The sequence below is a fragment of the Branchiostoma belcheri genome, unplaced genomic scaffold (genome assembly GCF_001625305.1).
Source record: "Branchiostoma belcheri isolate BF01 breed outbred unplaced genomic scaffold, Haploidv18h27 scaffold130, whole genome shotgun sequence".
NCBI classification, from domain to species: domain Eukaryota; kingdom Metazoa; phylum Chordata; class Leptocardii; order Amphioxiformes; family Branchiostomatidae; genus Branchiostoma; species Branchiostoma belcheri.
Genome location: NW_017802714.1, coordinates 255547 through 271761, shown reverse-complemented (window position 1 = coordinate 271761; position 16215 = coordinate 255547). Strand labels below are relative to the sequence as shown.

Here is a 16215-nt window from a genome sequence, read left to right as displayed (position 1 = left end):
GGTTTCTGACAGGCATTTTTTTGCTAAATTTAGTACTTTTTGTTTCAACAATAGAATTTTATGGGTTTTATGTCAAGTTACTCATGGTTTCTAATATTAATAACATCCCATATAAGTTTATGTAAATTTTATCATTAAATATGCATAATTTATGCTAATTTGATGACGTCATTGGACAAAATCCAAGATGGCGGACCATATCATTAGAACAGGTATATACAGGTTATTTTCATTAAAATTTCATCAATACTTCCATTTCTTTTTCCAAAAAAGGTTTCAATGAAGGTCTTTAGTATGTTTACAATGTATTTTAGGCTTTATCATGAAAAAAACTATTTTTGAAAATTCAAGATTCATGATCCAAGATGGCGGATATCTTAAATATGCATGACGTCATTTTATGACGTCACCGGTGTTGCTATGGGCAACATAAGACTTAGTACACCATAATATTCTGTCATAAACACTTTTGGTACAGTTATGTTGAATACCATTTAGTTTTCAGGGAAAAACCTATTTAGACGGTTTTGGCCAATAAAATCACATTAATGACGTCATAATGACGTCATATTACGTCATAACGACATAAAAATTGTAGATATGATAAATCTTCACTAGTACACCATTCTCTGAAAATTTGGTGGTCATACGACATACCGTTCGCGAGTTCTTAGGGGGGTCAAAAGAGCCCCCCCCCCCCCGGTTTCCCCATGTCAAAAAAAGCCCGGTCTAGGTAGGGTTAATAGGATAAGTCATGATGGAAAAATAGAATAACAGAAAATCGACAGCATGAATGCTACTACTATTCATCTGTTCGTTGGTACATTACAGTATGAAGGTGGATAAAACTTTTAAGAATATGGATGACCCCGATGTAAAAAGCGTCTTTGAGCTTACATGAAATGAAATTTAGAAGCCTTCGTCAACAAGGCTATGGGGTCAGTCTGATTTTTGTAGGAGACTGTGGATTTAGCAGCATAACTTCTAAAAGGCATAGTTCGATAATTATTATTTTGTCAGGAAGGTTACCGCTGTAGAGACCAAGGCCATGTGCAGATTTGGTCCCTACCTGAATGCAGTTGCCCTTTTGTATTTTTCGCTTGTTAAAGGATAACTCGAGTATATTTAAATGGATGCTCTTGATTTTTGGTAGGCAGGTTACAGCTGTAAAGTTACATGAATTTGCATCCAAAAAAATGCAAGGCCATGCATGTGTACTTTACAACCCCCCCTCCTCTCCCAGTCTTATACATTGACGGCCATGCACCTCAAGAAGCCTCAGTAGCCAAGCTGTTAGGGGTCATGGTGCAATCTGACCTCAGATGGAACACGCACGTAAACCACATCACCAGTCAAAGCAGCAGACGTCTCTTTCTCCTACGACACCTGAAAAGGTTCAGACTACCAGTGTCTGACCTGGTGACTGTGTACGTAAGTTACGTACGTCGCCTGTGTGAATACGCCTGCCCTGTCTGGGGCCGGCCGGCCCCGGACTGACTTCCACCCAGATAGCCCAGATAGAGAACATTCAGCGCCGGGCATGTCGCATCATACTTGACAAAGACTACTCCCAGTACTCGGACGCATGCAGTCTCCTAGGTCTACCTTCACTCCAGGAAAGACGTAAACAGCTGATCCTGAAGTTCGGACGCGGTCTGATGGAGTCCCCGACATTCAGACAGTGGCTGCCTCCTACTCGAGGAGAGACCAGCGGTAGAGACACTAGATCTAGCCACAAACTGAACACTGTCACTGCCAGAACTGAACGATTTAAAAACAGTGCAATACCGCATATCGTGCGACTACTGAATGAGAACTGAGACTGATACTTATATATTTTACCGCTCAAAGACTCTTTTAGCCTGCCTGTAATTTTTGTGCAATTCTGATATTTTAAATGAACGACCTTTAACGTATCTTATATTAATAATTAATGACGTATAATGATTTTAATGTGCGCTAACTTTTTTATTAATCAATCAATTATGTAATTGTCAGAGCAATTCAGGTCCCAATAACGGAGCCTGCCATTCTGTACAAGTGACAAATGCAAGACGAATAAACCATTATTAAAATTAAAGACCAAGGCTAAGTTCGTAAACGGGCCTCGTGGGGGTCCCTACGTAATTTCAGGAGAACTTTTGTGTTTAGAAAACAAACGATCTTCCCCACCAACCTGCTTGGAGACAGCTGACAGTTGGCCATGAAGAACCCCATAGCCAGATCAAACGTTACAAAATATTAAGGGATTATTCTATAACTTCAGCGGGAAGAGGAAAGGATGGACATGCACGCGTCAGGTATTCCCTACGGCCACACCAAGTACATTCAATGGATGATGTCCACTGGAGACCTTAGATTTAATGCAAAAGCGCGATAAAAAAACATGAAGAGCCGGAAAAACAAGATGCTTAAATTGGGAATATACTAACTGTAGAAATAAAAATGTTATGACACAAATTAGATAAAACAACACAGTGTAACAAGTCTTCTATTCATTATGAAAAACTTCAACTGTTCTCCAACTCAAAATTTGACTCACCAGAAATTTTCGACTGAATCACTCAGTCTTCCTCAGCTATCTGACCCAAATGCTGGGGACACGTGATTTTTCCCACGTGTGACGTCAGCAAAGGGTCAAAGTTTGTCTGAAGTCGATATCGCCCCACGTGGGAAAAATCACGTGTCCACAGCATTTGGGTCAGATAGCTGAGGAAGACTGAGTGATTCAGTCGAAAATTTCTGGTGAGTCAAATTTTGAGTTGGAGAACAGTTGAAGTTTTTCATAATGTAATTTACCAGCTCAGATGAACTTTCATGCTGAAGTCTTCTATTCGTCATAAAAATAAATCAACTAAACAGCGGTAGTTGCCCTGTTCTATTAAAAATCCTTTCCTTTCATTAAATCTTCTCCTATTTTTTTTCGCGACACTATCGTGACACCTTGATCATAATACAGAAAGCAGAATTTCTTGTATCAGTTATTTTAGTGGAATGGGGGTCTTACACCCTTAAATTTCATGATTTGAATATGATACAGTTTTTGGTCAAGCAGAGAGCGTAGAAAGGTCGCTGCAGAGATTTAATTTGATCATGCTTTTGTGGAGTTTGGCGTTCTCAAGAGGAATAAGGGTATAAGTAATCACATTTCCTGTCGGCTCGCAAATTGGACGAATGATCCACAATCCGTAACACCTATCCTATTGGCCCTCGTCCCTTTATCTCGTCGCCACCTCTTGTGAGCGGTTGAGTACCCTCCCCACCCACCTACCCTTCCTTTCAACACTAACCCGGTCGCCCGTTTTCCTCTCCTTTGCCTACAAAGTGTTCTTACGATAGCTTTAAACGTTACTTTGCCGCTAGCTTAGCGGTACCCCGCCCCCCGCGTGTACACTATATGACATCCAGTAGATTTCTAGCGGGGACCAATCAGAGGGCTGCTGACAGGCAACCGACTAGCGGCTATTAGCACCTTGTTTCATGTAAATGCCATGAACTCAACCAGAGCGCATATATTGTTTCTTGTTTACTTCAGTACTAAGTACTAGTACTTCCACAATCAGTTTGTAAAATCATACCTTAGTTTTGTAAAATCATACCTTAGTAAAATCTACTTTGATGAACGAATCGAAACGGGACTGTACCGATCACAACGGGAAGGAACAGATCTTAGCGAAGCCGAACTGTGGAACCTTAAACTACTGTGTGTTTGTTTAACTACTGTGTGTTTGTTTGCGTCAGCGGAAAGGCTGCCGAAGTAACCACTACATGGAAAATTGCGGTGAAAAAGTAACATGGGATCGTCCCAAATCTGGACGCAAGTAGTGAGCTACAAAAGTAATAGAACCTATGCATCTTGCTTGTTGCTGTCAACTTACCCGTTAAAGATTGAACCGATACATGTGCCTACTATAACTTGCCATACCCTGCCAAACACGACTACATAGTACATTACTGTTACTCTTCAATGATAGCGTTACATTAGCTATCATTGTCATTTCTGTGAATTCCTAAAACATCTACTGTTAGTTTGTGTAACATTACATTATCTGCGTAAAAAGTAGGCTTCATTGCGTGTTAACTGCTAAGTCGTCATGGTATTGAAAACTGTTTCATTGTGCCGTTCTTCTACAGATTTATGAAGATACCCGTTTTCAATACACAAGCTGCAAACTAAAGTAATGGCAGTCCTACGAAAATTCTCTATGTAATGTATAAGCGCTTTATATCGACGAACAATGGTTGTGAAGTACGTGTTTTGGCACATCTTGTGCCACCGGATCAGTGGTAATTGGCTACTCTACAAGTCAAAGAACCGGGTCCGTGGGCCATGATAAATTATTCATAAATCGGTCGCCGCTAGAAATCTACTGGATGGCATTCAGTGACGACCCCCCCCCCCCCCCCCGTGCATTTTATGGTCTTAATCGTGTGGACGTGCGACCCACGTAACTGTCCATTTCATCACTGCGTTAAGAGACATATATTTTCAACATCTGACATGTTTTAATTTACGATCATTTATCACCCTGCCCTGGCTCCGTGCCCTTCCCTTTCTTGGCTTCCATTTATTCATGTACTTTCCCCTTGTTTGTATACTGATATTCGAGCTTATCTTATAATCCCGGTTCGTTAAGCATGATGTAAACCGTTTATCTACCTAGCAATTTCTCACATGTGCTAAACAATGTAAACTGTGTATTTTGCCCTGTATTGCCGTGTCGATATCCACTGATATACTCCCGGTAATGTAAACTGGTCCCTCCCAATGTATACTACGATGCTTTGTTTATATCACTTTACGCCAAGTGTTGTCAATCTCCCACCATTGTACCATTGCGATCCCCTACTTGGGATAATGTCTACTGCTTACTTGACCCCGTACTAACCATCGTGTCAACCATTTTTCTTTCGATAATGTAACCTATTTTTTATGTGCCTCACAGTCACAGCACTGTAAATTTCACCCCGTGCCAATATCTAGTTTTCTGATCTATACCCTTGTTTATCAAAAAGTTAATAAACACCAGGCAGCGGCGAAAATGAGTTACATGTCACGTCATTCTATCCACTTGTTAAATCACTAATGACTGACAAGTTTTTATTAACACAGTGTATTGTGCAAGATTCTATAAACATTTCTCTTACTGTTGCCATACATTTGCAGATACAACAGTTCCAACGATTGAATGTCCAAACGACATACACGTATCTGTGCCACCACTGGAGACGACAGCCGCCGTGTCCTGGATCGAGCCAATAGCACATGACAACAGAGATCCACACGTTTCGTACGTACAGTGACACAAGCGATATTGATTAGAGTATCTGCACATGTTTTCTTTTAAATTCAACCACAGACGAGAAAAATACATGTTGGTAATTACTATATAAAGTATAGTGCTGCAGCTATCCACAAATGCCATGAATATCTCAGTACAACACGTGTACACACACACGTGCAAAGACACACGCGCACACAAACACACACACACACAGATACACACACACACACACACACACACACACACACACACACACACACACACACACCCTAAGAGACAGCGAAGGTGTTGGAGAGTGGAAAAACAGAAAGAGAGATAGAGGGACTGGCAGCACCATACATACTGCAATTCACATATAGGGAAATATGTTTTTAACACACATCACTCAGTCCTCTTGCACGATGTGCGTCGAGCCAACTAGCTATATATATAGGCTGGCCACCTCCCTCCATCTCGATCTGTCCTGGGCGAGCCCCTGCACTTCTTCGGGAGTGATGCTGACCAGGGCCAAGTCCTTGGCCAGGACGTCCGTCCAGCGGGTGCGGGGGGGCCCCGAGGTCTCTTTCACCCAGCAGACTGGGGGCTGAAGTTCAAGATAGCCCGTGTAGTGTGGTCGGGTGGGAGTCGTAGGACATGTCCGTACCAGCGGACTCGGCGCATCGCTGCCACACGGGAAGCAGGAGGCTGCTGGGTCCTTTGCCTGAGCTCGGTGCCAGGCAGGTGGTCGAACCAGCGTACTCCCAGAATCCTCCTGAGACATCTACTGTCGAAGCCGTCGAGTCTAGCCTTTTAACACACATACCTTAATTAAATCATTTTAGTACAACAACGCAAATCTTAAACTTAACCGGAACAAGGCAGAAAAGGACAGCCAGCGAAAAGGTAAAATCTAATATAGATAGATATGCAGCTTCAATTCTGTCTTTCTGTCACTGTCGATTGCCTAATGTTCCTAATATTCGGTTTGATTTAACTGTTTAACTATAGTAATACATTACTGGTTAGCAGTATAAGGATATAGTAATGACTAATGTACAGTAAGCGGCATAGACCCAACCATTATGGTATCTCTCTCTCTCTCTCTCTCTTTCTCTCTTCTCTCTTCTCTCTCTCTCCTTCTCTCCGTCTCTCTCTCTCTCTCCCTCTCTTTCTCACTCTCTGGCATCGGCCCCAGTCCGAGTCAAAATACAAGACATTTCCAATTCGAGGTTAAGTTCAAAGGATCGGGCCTGCTTGGCAGCACTGGCAGCGTGTCGTCAGCGCGCACATTTTCCCTTCCGACCTTCCCAGTCTCCACGGGTTTTAGTGCCATACATTTTACACGTATCGATTCTTGACTGCTTTTTAAACTCGAGAGATTTACAGAAAACTGTTTATGAAAATTGGCATTAACGATATGTTTTAAAAAATAGGACCAGAAGGGACCCTGAGGAGTTAGAACCAGGTGTAACACTTCACAGTGGGGCGTACCGGCTTACCTATTCTGCAACTGACGCCTCCGGAAACTCCAATTCCTGCTCATTTATCATCACTGTTGGTGGTAAGTAAGGACTTTCATTAAAACATACATTCAAAATTTTACACATTAATGGTATGAATTGATAACCATGTTAGAACAAAGGACCTTGCCAATCTATTACATAAGTGTGATGCTATGGGCAACCGCTTGTTTTCAACTACATTCTGAAATTACCTAAGTAATTACCGAGTAATCGCCAACCAAAACTTCCGTACCGGACGTAAAAAATTATTTATCTTACACATGCCTACACGGTTCACGTGTCGTCGCCTTTTGTGTTTGAAAGATAACGATTTTGCCCCAGCAACCTCTGCTTGGAGCAGGCCTAGCTTGGGAGACAGCTGCTAGGGAACCCCTGGCCAGATAACGTTGTTTACATTTTACGTTGAGGGACTGTTCTATAATCATAACTTCAGCAGGAGGAGGAAAAGTTGGACATAAGGCCACACAAAGTAATCTTAATGGACGACGTCCACTGGAGACCTTAAATTTAATGTGAAAGTGTGATGAAGGGCCGAAAAAACAAGTTCTGGTTCTTTTCTTTCTTTCATCACATCTTCTCTTATCACAGTTTGCGACACTGTCGTGACTCTCTGATCATAATACAGTGAGCAGAATTCCTTGTAACATTTTTTTTTGCCAGGAACAGTCCAAAATCAAATAACGTACGGGGGCGTATCAGGGGTGACGGCGTGTCTGTAAATCTGTGGCGAACCCTTTCAGTGTGCTCCGTAGCATGACAAAGGAGTAGAAAGGATTCTTTTGTATTCTAGACCAAAATGATTATCAAAAAATAAAGAATACACATGTTCATTTCTCTAGAACAATGTACCTCTGACGAAGGCATGCGATCTCCGACCTCTAGTATTGTTTATGTGTTCATTGTTGATCAATAGATGGAAAAGATTATCGACGAATGGAAGAAATAGATTGTTAATGTCATGGTCTGTGTAATACGTGTCCAGATCACAGACATTGACGCCGTTTTGAAGATGGCCACAAAAATAAAAGAAGGGGACCATAGTCAGTTGTTAGAGCCTGAACTTTACCTCAATCTTTAACGTTACGCTGCAATATCTAAAACAGCCGATAGGAGGCCAATTATCGAACTTGGTCTGCGCCTTTCCTGTCCCTACCTAACCAAAAAAATTTATTATCATATAACCAGATAGCGTTCACCAATCAGAGGTCCCCATTTGCCATTGGTTATGACACCATTACACACCCAGAGGTCATTATAATTAAATCCCATAAACATTGAAAATACAGCACAATTAAATTAAATTTGAACAGAACAAAATACAAAACGTAATTTTTGACACCCCCACTAAAAGTGGTACTGTTCCAATGTCACGTGGTCACCGCAGATGATAATCTAGTAGGTGATCTGTTTTTCTGTCCACACAATCTCGTTTCACGTGACATAGTTTTTTCGTAATAGTTTTTTTACGCAACGGAGGAATTTTATAAAGAAATTTGGGTCAAATAACTAAGTACGATAGGCCATATGTTAATAACCTTAATGCCCCGCCTTACCATCGGTGTATATGGTGAGATAATGGAGGGATTATCTCACCATATACACGTACCTCGGGTCGGGGCATTAACCTTTTATTAACAACCATCAGACAACTCTCTGCAGCAACGTAGGAACATGAAAGGATAACCATTTTTGAACTTGAACTTTGTTAACTTTCTGTAACTTCCGCTCACCTTCCAAATATCATAAAGATCCATTCACCAATGTTCGAATTATGCTGTATAAATACAATCGACAAATAGACAAAATCTCCGCTGCGCTGCAGTATTATTGGAAAACGCCAGGTGGACCATTTTGAACTTAAACTACATTTCCACAACTGCTACAAACATGCAAAACAATTTTTAAAAAAAGTCCATCCACAAATACTCCAGTTATGATATTGACCTCAATACGGAGGCACACACAGCTACTACGCCAGGCTCAAACCGAAAATATAACTTAGTATACTTGACATGAGCAACGAGATCTTCTATTTCTTGTATTAATGTATTTTATTGTTTCCCCAGTCACACGGTGCCCACATCCGTCACTCATAATTCCTCAGGTAGAACAAGGGATAATGCTGGTAAGATTCTATCCTGACTCAAACGATATACTTCTTGGAACGACGTTCGTAGCGACTTGCAAACGTGGCTACGCCTTCGGTGACGGCTCCACACAAAACATCAGGACCTGCACGAGTTCTGGAGCATGGGATGGCGCAGACGTTACCTGCAGAGGTAAGTTCGCCTTGTTTCTGCCTTTTTGGATTTCGGATGAGGTGGGACAGTGTCTTAGTGATTTAGCGATTTATTCCAGTTTAAATATATTAATACGATTATTGCATGGATAATACCTACATTGAATTAGTGTACATGACGAAAATATAGCTTTGTCAGGCACATTAAGGCCTCAAAACTGTAAAATAGAAACAACAAAATCAGTACGCATAATTATTACGTTAAGAAATCGTTCAGCCCTAACATGGCCTTGTATAGCGTACTATATAAATGATGTAGGCAACGACGGCAAAGTTTGTCACTTGCACATTTTCAGTAGTTTTAAATCTTGATATTAATTATTTCCCTCTAGGCGTACAGTGCAACCCATTAAGGCCACCATTCCGAGGAATCGTCACTTGTACTGATGACAACAACTTCCTCAGCGTGTGCACCTACAGCTGCAACGAAGGATTTGACATCTCCAGTGGGACGAATAGAGTGCGAGTGTGCACAGCGGCAGCAGAATGGACAGGCATAGAGCCGCGTTGCAGAGGCAAGCAAAACATACTACTTAGAACCTTTTCCTTTCATGTCATTACCAGAATATGTAAAAATCTGCAAAAGGATTTGCAAGCTGCTGTTCGAACGTTCTGCTAACTTTCCATTATCAAACAAATACTTCGTTACAATTTCTCAAAAGTTATCTTTTTAATGGGGCCCTCACATTGCGCGTTATCGATTGGCCGACTAGTCGGCGAACTCTAAACGACATTTATAATTACGGCCGTAGTACGCCCGATGTTCCGTCGAGCATCGCGCGAATTTTCGGGATCGCCGTCGAAGCTCGCTGACACGCGAAACGTTTTCTTAACATCAGCAATTAGTCGCCGGCGATTTTTGAGGTCGCAGAGTTCGTTTCCAGCTCGCCCGTAGCTCGCCCCCGTGCGGCCGAGAGTCGACCGATATTCGGACGTACATGTACATCCCACGAGTCTCGGCGGTTCTTTGTCTTCAAGAATCGGACGATGATACGGTCGTCCCTCGCGCGAGTTTCGCGCAGTACGCCTGGCAACTCGCGATGCGAGAAAACCGATTCGAAACCACCTCTAGAAGTGGTTTGGGATCGAGGCGCTTTCAATGTGATTTGGAGCGTTCAGATGGAGCCACTTGAAGCCGGCTTCGGGGTAAACCACATGTAAAGCGCCTTCACTGACTTCACATGAACAGGGCCTTTTACTCTACAAGTGCGTCACGGTAATCATGCGTGTTGTGCGTACGGGAGAAATGTCTGTACGCAACTCGTACGCAATGACGATACGCAGAAGTGTGACAGGGCCCTAAAAGCTGATGTTTGTTATTGCTTCTTGCAGACATCATCAGACCAACACTTGTTGACTGCCCAGGGCCTCTCATCATTGAGTATCTAGATATGAATGAGCGGGAAGTGACTGTAGTTTGGGAAGAGCCAACAGTAGAGGATAACGCCGACTACGGCTTAACAGCGAGCCTTTGTTTGGGAGATCCACCGGGGTCACCGTTCACTGTGGGAACGCATAGAATTGAGTACACGGCAACCGACAATGCGGGCAACACGGCGATTCCTTGTGGATTTACCTTGTCGATCCGAGGTGACTGATATACCTTTGTTTAAAAGCATCCAATGTAACCAAAGGGTGGCAAAAAAAATCTGGACGAGGAAATCCGTCCGATATTGAAATTTATTACCATTTCGCAGCGCATTTTCGTCATCATTTTATACTGGAAGCGTTTGAAATAGCCTCAAAACAAGATACGCGATGGGTCTCTTTTGTGTAGCGCTCATGTGCATTGACAAAAAAGCAACATTTTCCATCAGCGTCATCGCGCTTGTACCTGACATATCAGTGTCATATATGGGATAGGGTTGATTAAACTTAATACATTAAAAAATGACCATAACATTGACTTTAAAATTCCGGTTTTGCCGCCCTCAAATTAAATTGGATGTCTTTAACAAAACTTATCTGGCTTCTTAAATCGTTTTCAGACCTCATTGATTAATATTCTTTAGGATAGGTTATTTCTTCGGCAAACCGTTTCTGTTTCTCCTCTTTCGCTATACACACATATAGCTTAGGTCCTCCTCGTCTAGACGTCTGTTGAGACTGATATATAAACTAACAGGTGTTTGTGCTGAGGAAATATTTTCTAACCCTCTATTGAGGAAAAATGTCTTTCGATTCATGTAACAGCGTTTGAGTTATCCAACAACGGTTTTTTGTTTAGAAATCACCTGTCCGGTCGTACATAAGAAGCCGTACCAACTTGTGACATGCCCAAGTGGAAACTCGTACGGTTCGCGTTGTGAGTTCGCTTGTGAGGATGGATCCCGGCTCATTGGGGCGAACTTCACGTACTGTGACAAGACTGGAGACCCTGCAGTTGGCTATTGGGACTGGGATAGTTTGGCCGGCCAACATTCAGGATCCGGGGACTACCAAGGCCAACCTAAGTGCGAAGGTAATTTGATTTTTTTTTTCATTTTGTTACCTTTTTCCTATCGGCACAGAAACGAAGTCAGACCGTGAAAAGAGACGGCCCTTTCCGCTAGACTCGCCACGGCAAGAGGTAGTGCGCCAACTACACAACTACAGCAACTACGGGTAAATAGAAAGCCTTTCTTATAATATACCTTTCCTCAAGGCGATGGACTCTAAGTGCCTATCGGCACAGAAGAGAAGTCGGACTGTGAAAAGGGACGGCCCCGGTCCCACCCGCTAGTGTCATCTAGTCTATGCGTGTAATGCCAACTACACAACTTCAGCAAACTAAGAGTAGTGAAAAAGCCTCTCCGTATCGACCGGGCCTGCGTGAACAGGCCCGTATATGTGCACTGATCTGCCCGCTAGCCCGCTTTTCGTGGGAAGAATTTACTACACTGCAATGGGTACAGCGACTACGACGATCTCGTGATGTTGTAGTCGGATGTTACGTGTATGATATCACACTAACTACCGGAGTATGCGCACTAATGCCCGATAGAAATGTCGCTCACAGTCGGGTTGTAATCTACGCTCACATGGCCCCGTAACCCGGGTTATGTGCCCTGGCGATTTCGAGATTTGGATGACGGATGGTTGGTGTGAGAAATCACTTTCGATGCCGAAGTGGGCGCACTGGTACCGAAAAGGCATGGCGCATACAATTGGGAAGTGAGCGTGAACAAATCTCGTTTCCCGTCGGCTGAACAGACAATCACGTGACCCCTACCCTGATACTAATTATTCCGCCCCTTTACCCTCTGACCCTTCCTCCCTAACCCTCGTAAGGGTCATTCGTGGCTCAACCTTTCTCTGTACGGTCACATTTGTTTGGCTCCCGATCACATTTGTCCCAAGCGTGTGTAGTTACAATTTCCCCTTTGGCTTCTTCCGCTGGTCACTGGATTACTTCACCCTGTACTTTTGCTCGTGTGGATTCCCGTCTCTCTGACTGTTTCTTGTGTAGACGTTCGCTTTCCACGTAAGTTGATTATTCCGCCATGGATCGTGATTCACCTCTACACCAGAACTACCTCCGTTATGTGCGTCCAGCGGCACAACTGGTTTCTGCGCGCCCCTGTGCTACAGTTTCGTCGCGTTTGCCACATCGATCGTCTGTTCCACGGATTTTGCGCCAAATCCCCATCGCCTCGGCAGACCGGACCACCTCGAGCTCGGACCCCACTGGCTACCCCCGCCCGCCTGATGATGGAAGTTCTGTAGCAGGTTTTCCCCACTCCTTTCCATGTTCCCCCCGTTGTCTGTATTTTGTTGTTGTCTTCTCGTTTAATGTACTATCGTAACCGGTTTTATAATACTGCTGCTTTTTTACCACAGGAGGTTGCTGCATCATGGGCGTTCATAGATCTCCTTGCGTGTGGTCCTGCATGTGTACTACTCTAGTAACGCTTCTTATTTCCTTGCATTTTCCTAGTTTGCGCTCTGGCTATTTACACATTCTTCCTTCAACAGAGACGTTCCCACCACGAGGTGTCACTCGAGGACAGCGCACTTCCTTACCTCCCGCTGTGTTAATGACAGCCAGGCTATACCCTCTTCCTGCCTGTTACAGTTGACCGCCTAGCCTTTCTCTTCCAGACCACCCACTCGTGGGAACGTTGTGATGTTATGAACGTACTAGTAATATCCCCTTCCACCCCAAACCCTCTAGCCTGGAATCCATCCGTGAACGCTGTGTCTCCGCTCCGTTCCTCCGCTCTGCTTTCAGGATTCCAGGCTATTACCTCGTGATTAACCAACAAACTTCCTGACTTTCTTCCCGTATATAGTCCCCATCCTTGATATCGGTTACAACCTCCTCGTTTTGTTTGTTTTGTTTTTGTTTTGATAGACTGGTTGGCTAGGTCAGTTATTAATGTGCTAACTGCCCTACTCCCACGTGATTCACAGTTTCTACACTCACTCTTCCAGCATTTGTTGTCTGATGGGCTGTCCTGACTGTTTGATTGGTTTCTCACTACATGTCTGGTGCGCCCACGTTGTATATGATCCTTACCTCGGACCCTACCTCTCATGCCCTCACCTCGCCTTGTTTTTCCGTCCCATCCACCCCCGACCGACCCCCGACCCCGTTTCCCCCCTACTAGCCAACTCCCACCCTGGATCTTGACATGTGCACATGACTCACCCCCCCAGCCTTCATACACATATGCTAGTACATGTAGTAGTAGCAAGTCGTTCTTGTGTTTGTACACTCTCTTGTTTTTTGCATTGAACGCATTGATCTCATCGTTTTTTCAATTTCGTAGACGCAGTTGTGCCGAATTACTTCACGTATTAATTATGTTTCTCCCTTTTACGAATAGTCTGCTGCACACGGGAGGAACTAAGCTAAGTCTAATTATGCTTCCCCCTTTTGCGAATAGTACATAGTGACGTGATGTCCTTCCGGTCGCCGACAAGACAGTTGTTCGATATTGCCGCCTTACCAACAGCTGTTTACACATTACAGCTCTCTCTTATGATCTACCACCACCGGTCTGAAGCTGTTTTGACGACCTGATTGCTTCCTTATTCGCAGACTCCAGTCTGGCATAGCATGTTCCTAGGAACGTCCTCCTCCTCAGTCCCTACCCCTCCTTGTTCTATCCCCCCACCCCATCCTTCCTCCCCCATTTTGCCTTTACCCCCCTACCCCATGTCCTGACAGGTTACTAGTAACGTTATGTGTGTGACGTTGAATTGCGATGTGCTCCCCGTGTGCCCCGTGTGCCTTGGAGATGTGATCACCGTGTGCCCCGTGTGCTCCTCGTCACATGGCTATGTGCATGCATATTCCCCCCTGTGGACACATTGTTGATACATGGGAAGTTCCACCCCCCGTGCGGGTGAACGTAAGTCCCATCGAAGTTCAACCCCCCGTGCGGGTGAACGTAAGTCCCATCTAAGTTCAACCCCCCGTGCGGGTGAACGTAAGTCCCATCGAAGTTCAACCCCCCGTGCGGGTGAACTTGAGTTCACTAGAGTCCCGTGAGCGTCAGGTTTCTCCGAAAGTCGAACGTGAAGTTCTACCGGTTCCTCCGTGTGGATGAAGGAGCATTTCCACTAGTAGTTGCACCCAAGTGTGGGTGAACGTAAGTTCCACCACGAAGTTCCTTCCGCCGCGCGGACGAACGTGAAGTTCTATCGGACGTTCCTTGTGTAGACGCGTTGACACCTTGTCGAGGTAGGACTAAGGGACCCCAGCGTGGATCACTGCATGCGGGACGCTGGACTTTACCCCGTCGAGTTAATGGACGAACCAGCATGACCGGACTGCTTCGTAGTACTGTATGTTTCATCGTGACCTGGGTTCAGCGAAGCGTAACCTGCAGTGGCAGCCATACGTGTGGACCTGGGACTGATGCTGTGCGGTTCATCGCTCCAGTCAGGACTGAATCACCTTGTATATTTGAACTTGTGACTAAGGCAGATTTGTAGCTCGTCTTGTGCAAGCGCACAGAACGGACATGACCTCTCGAACACTTCGAACTCAGTCGTTACCGCCAGTCGTCATCGCCAGGAGTCGTTACCACCTGAAGTCGTCATCAGTTGTACTTCCGTGACTCTGAACATGAACTTACAGCTGCGTGTTAATCCTACATGTTGCTTCCTTACACGTATGACTCCCTTGTTCCGAAGAGACTGTCTTTTTATTATCGAACCAGTTCATCATCCTTTCCCTCCCGGTCATGTTGTCTCTCTGTGTACAAGGGTATACACAGAGATGCTATCCTTTTGCATCGTGACGGTGAGCTCACTACCCTAATTGTGTGTGTTTGTCTGTGAAATAGACGGGAAACATAGTTCTCTTCGGAGCTTGCGAAGAAGAGAAATCTCGTTTCCCGTCGGCTGAACAGACAATCACGTGACCCCTACCCTGATACTAATTATTCCGCCCCTTTACCCTCTGACCCTTCCTCCCTAACCCTCGTAAGGGTCATTCGTGGCTCAACCTTTCTCTGTACGGTCACATTCCCACCCAACCCTCCCATGACTAACCCGAGAACACCTGGATTCTAGAACGTTAGTTATGTTTTCTCATCTCATACGACATCGCGCTACCTTAGTTCTTACTGACTTATCTAGACTCGTACATTTCGTCATAGCGCTGTACGTTATCCTCAATGGTACCTGCGACATAGTGTACGTAATCAGTTGTTACATAACCTTCACGTTGTCTCTTCTCTGCAAGATACCTGCCTTGCTAGCGTTCCCAGTCACATTGTGGCCATTTGCTGTACTCAGTATGTTTTGTAGTTGTAACCTCTGATATACTCCAGAATTGTGTTATTGTCGTATTTTGAACCACGTTACTTACGAAGGTCAGTAGTTATTCAGGTGTACCTGTAACGCATCATTTCCTTAGCCAGGATGTTTTCAACCTTGTTCACGCAGATGAGCTTTTGAACTTCGCCGGCTAGAAGTTACTTACAAGTCAGGATGCGTTAAACATCCGCTGGACAGAGCCTTGGTTTAACCGACCAGCCCGACTTTGGCTAAACAATTGGCAACCAGGGTAAAATAGGTCGCCAGCTCGCAGCACATGACTTGTTGTTGTTGTATTAGGCTCCTGTATAAGTACGTACATGCTATGAGAGCTACAATGTGTAGAGAGTAATGGTGTTACTGAGCAATAAATGCCCGA

General features: G+C 44.3%; 1 protein-coding gene across 1 annotated transcript in view; it reads left to right on the top strand.

Moving 5' to 3' along the window:
- Positions 1 to 16215, top strand: part of LOC109464018 (sushi, von Willebrand factor type A, EGF and pentraxin domain-containing protein 1-like) — a 45440-nt gene that overhangs the window by 16182 nt on the left and 13043 nt on the right. The window contains exons 4-9 of the mRNA XM_019760937.1: positions 5168 to 5291; positions 6698 to 6825; positions 8854 to 9066; positions 9419 to 9601; positions 10419 to 10676; positions 11314 to 11547. Coding sequence (XP_019616496.1) covers positions 5168 to 5291; positions 6698 to 6825; positions 8854 to 9066; positions 9419 to 9601; positions 10419 to 10676; positions 11314 to 11547 — 1140 coding nt within the window. The remainder of the gene's footprint in view (positions 1 to 5167; positions 5292 to 6697; positions 6826 to 8853; positions 9067 to 9418; positions 9602 to 10418; positions 10677 to 11313; positions 11548 to 16215) is intronic.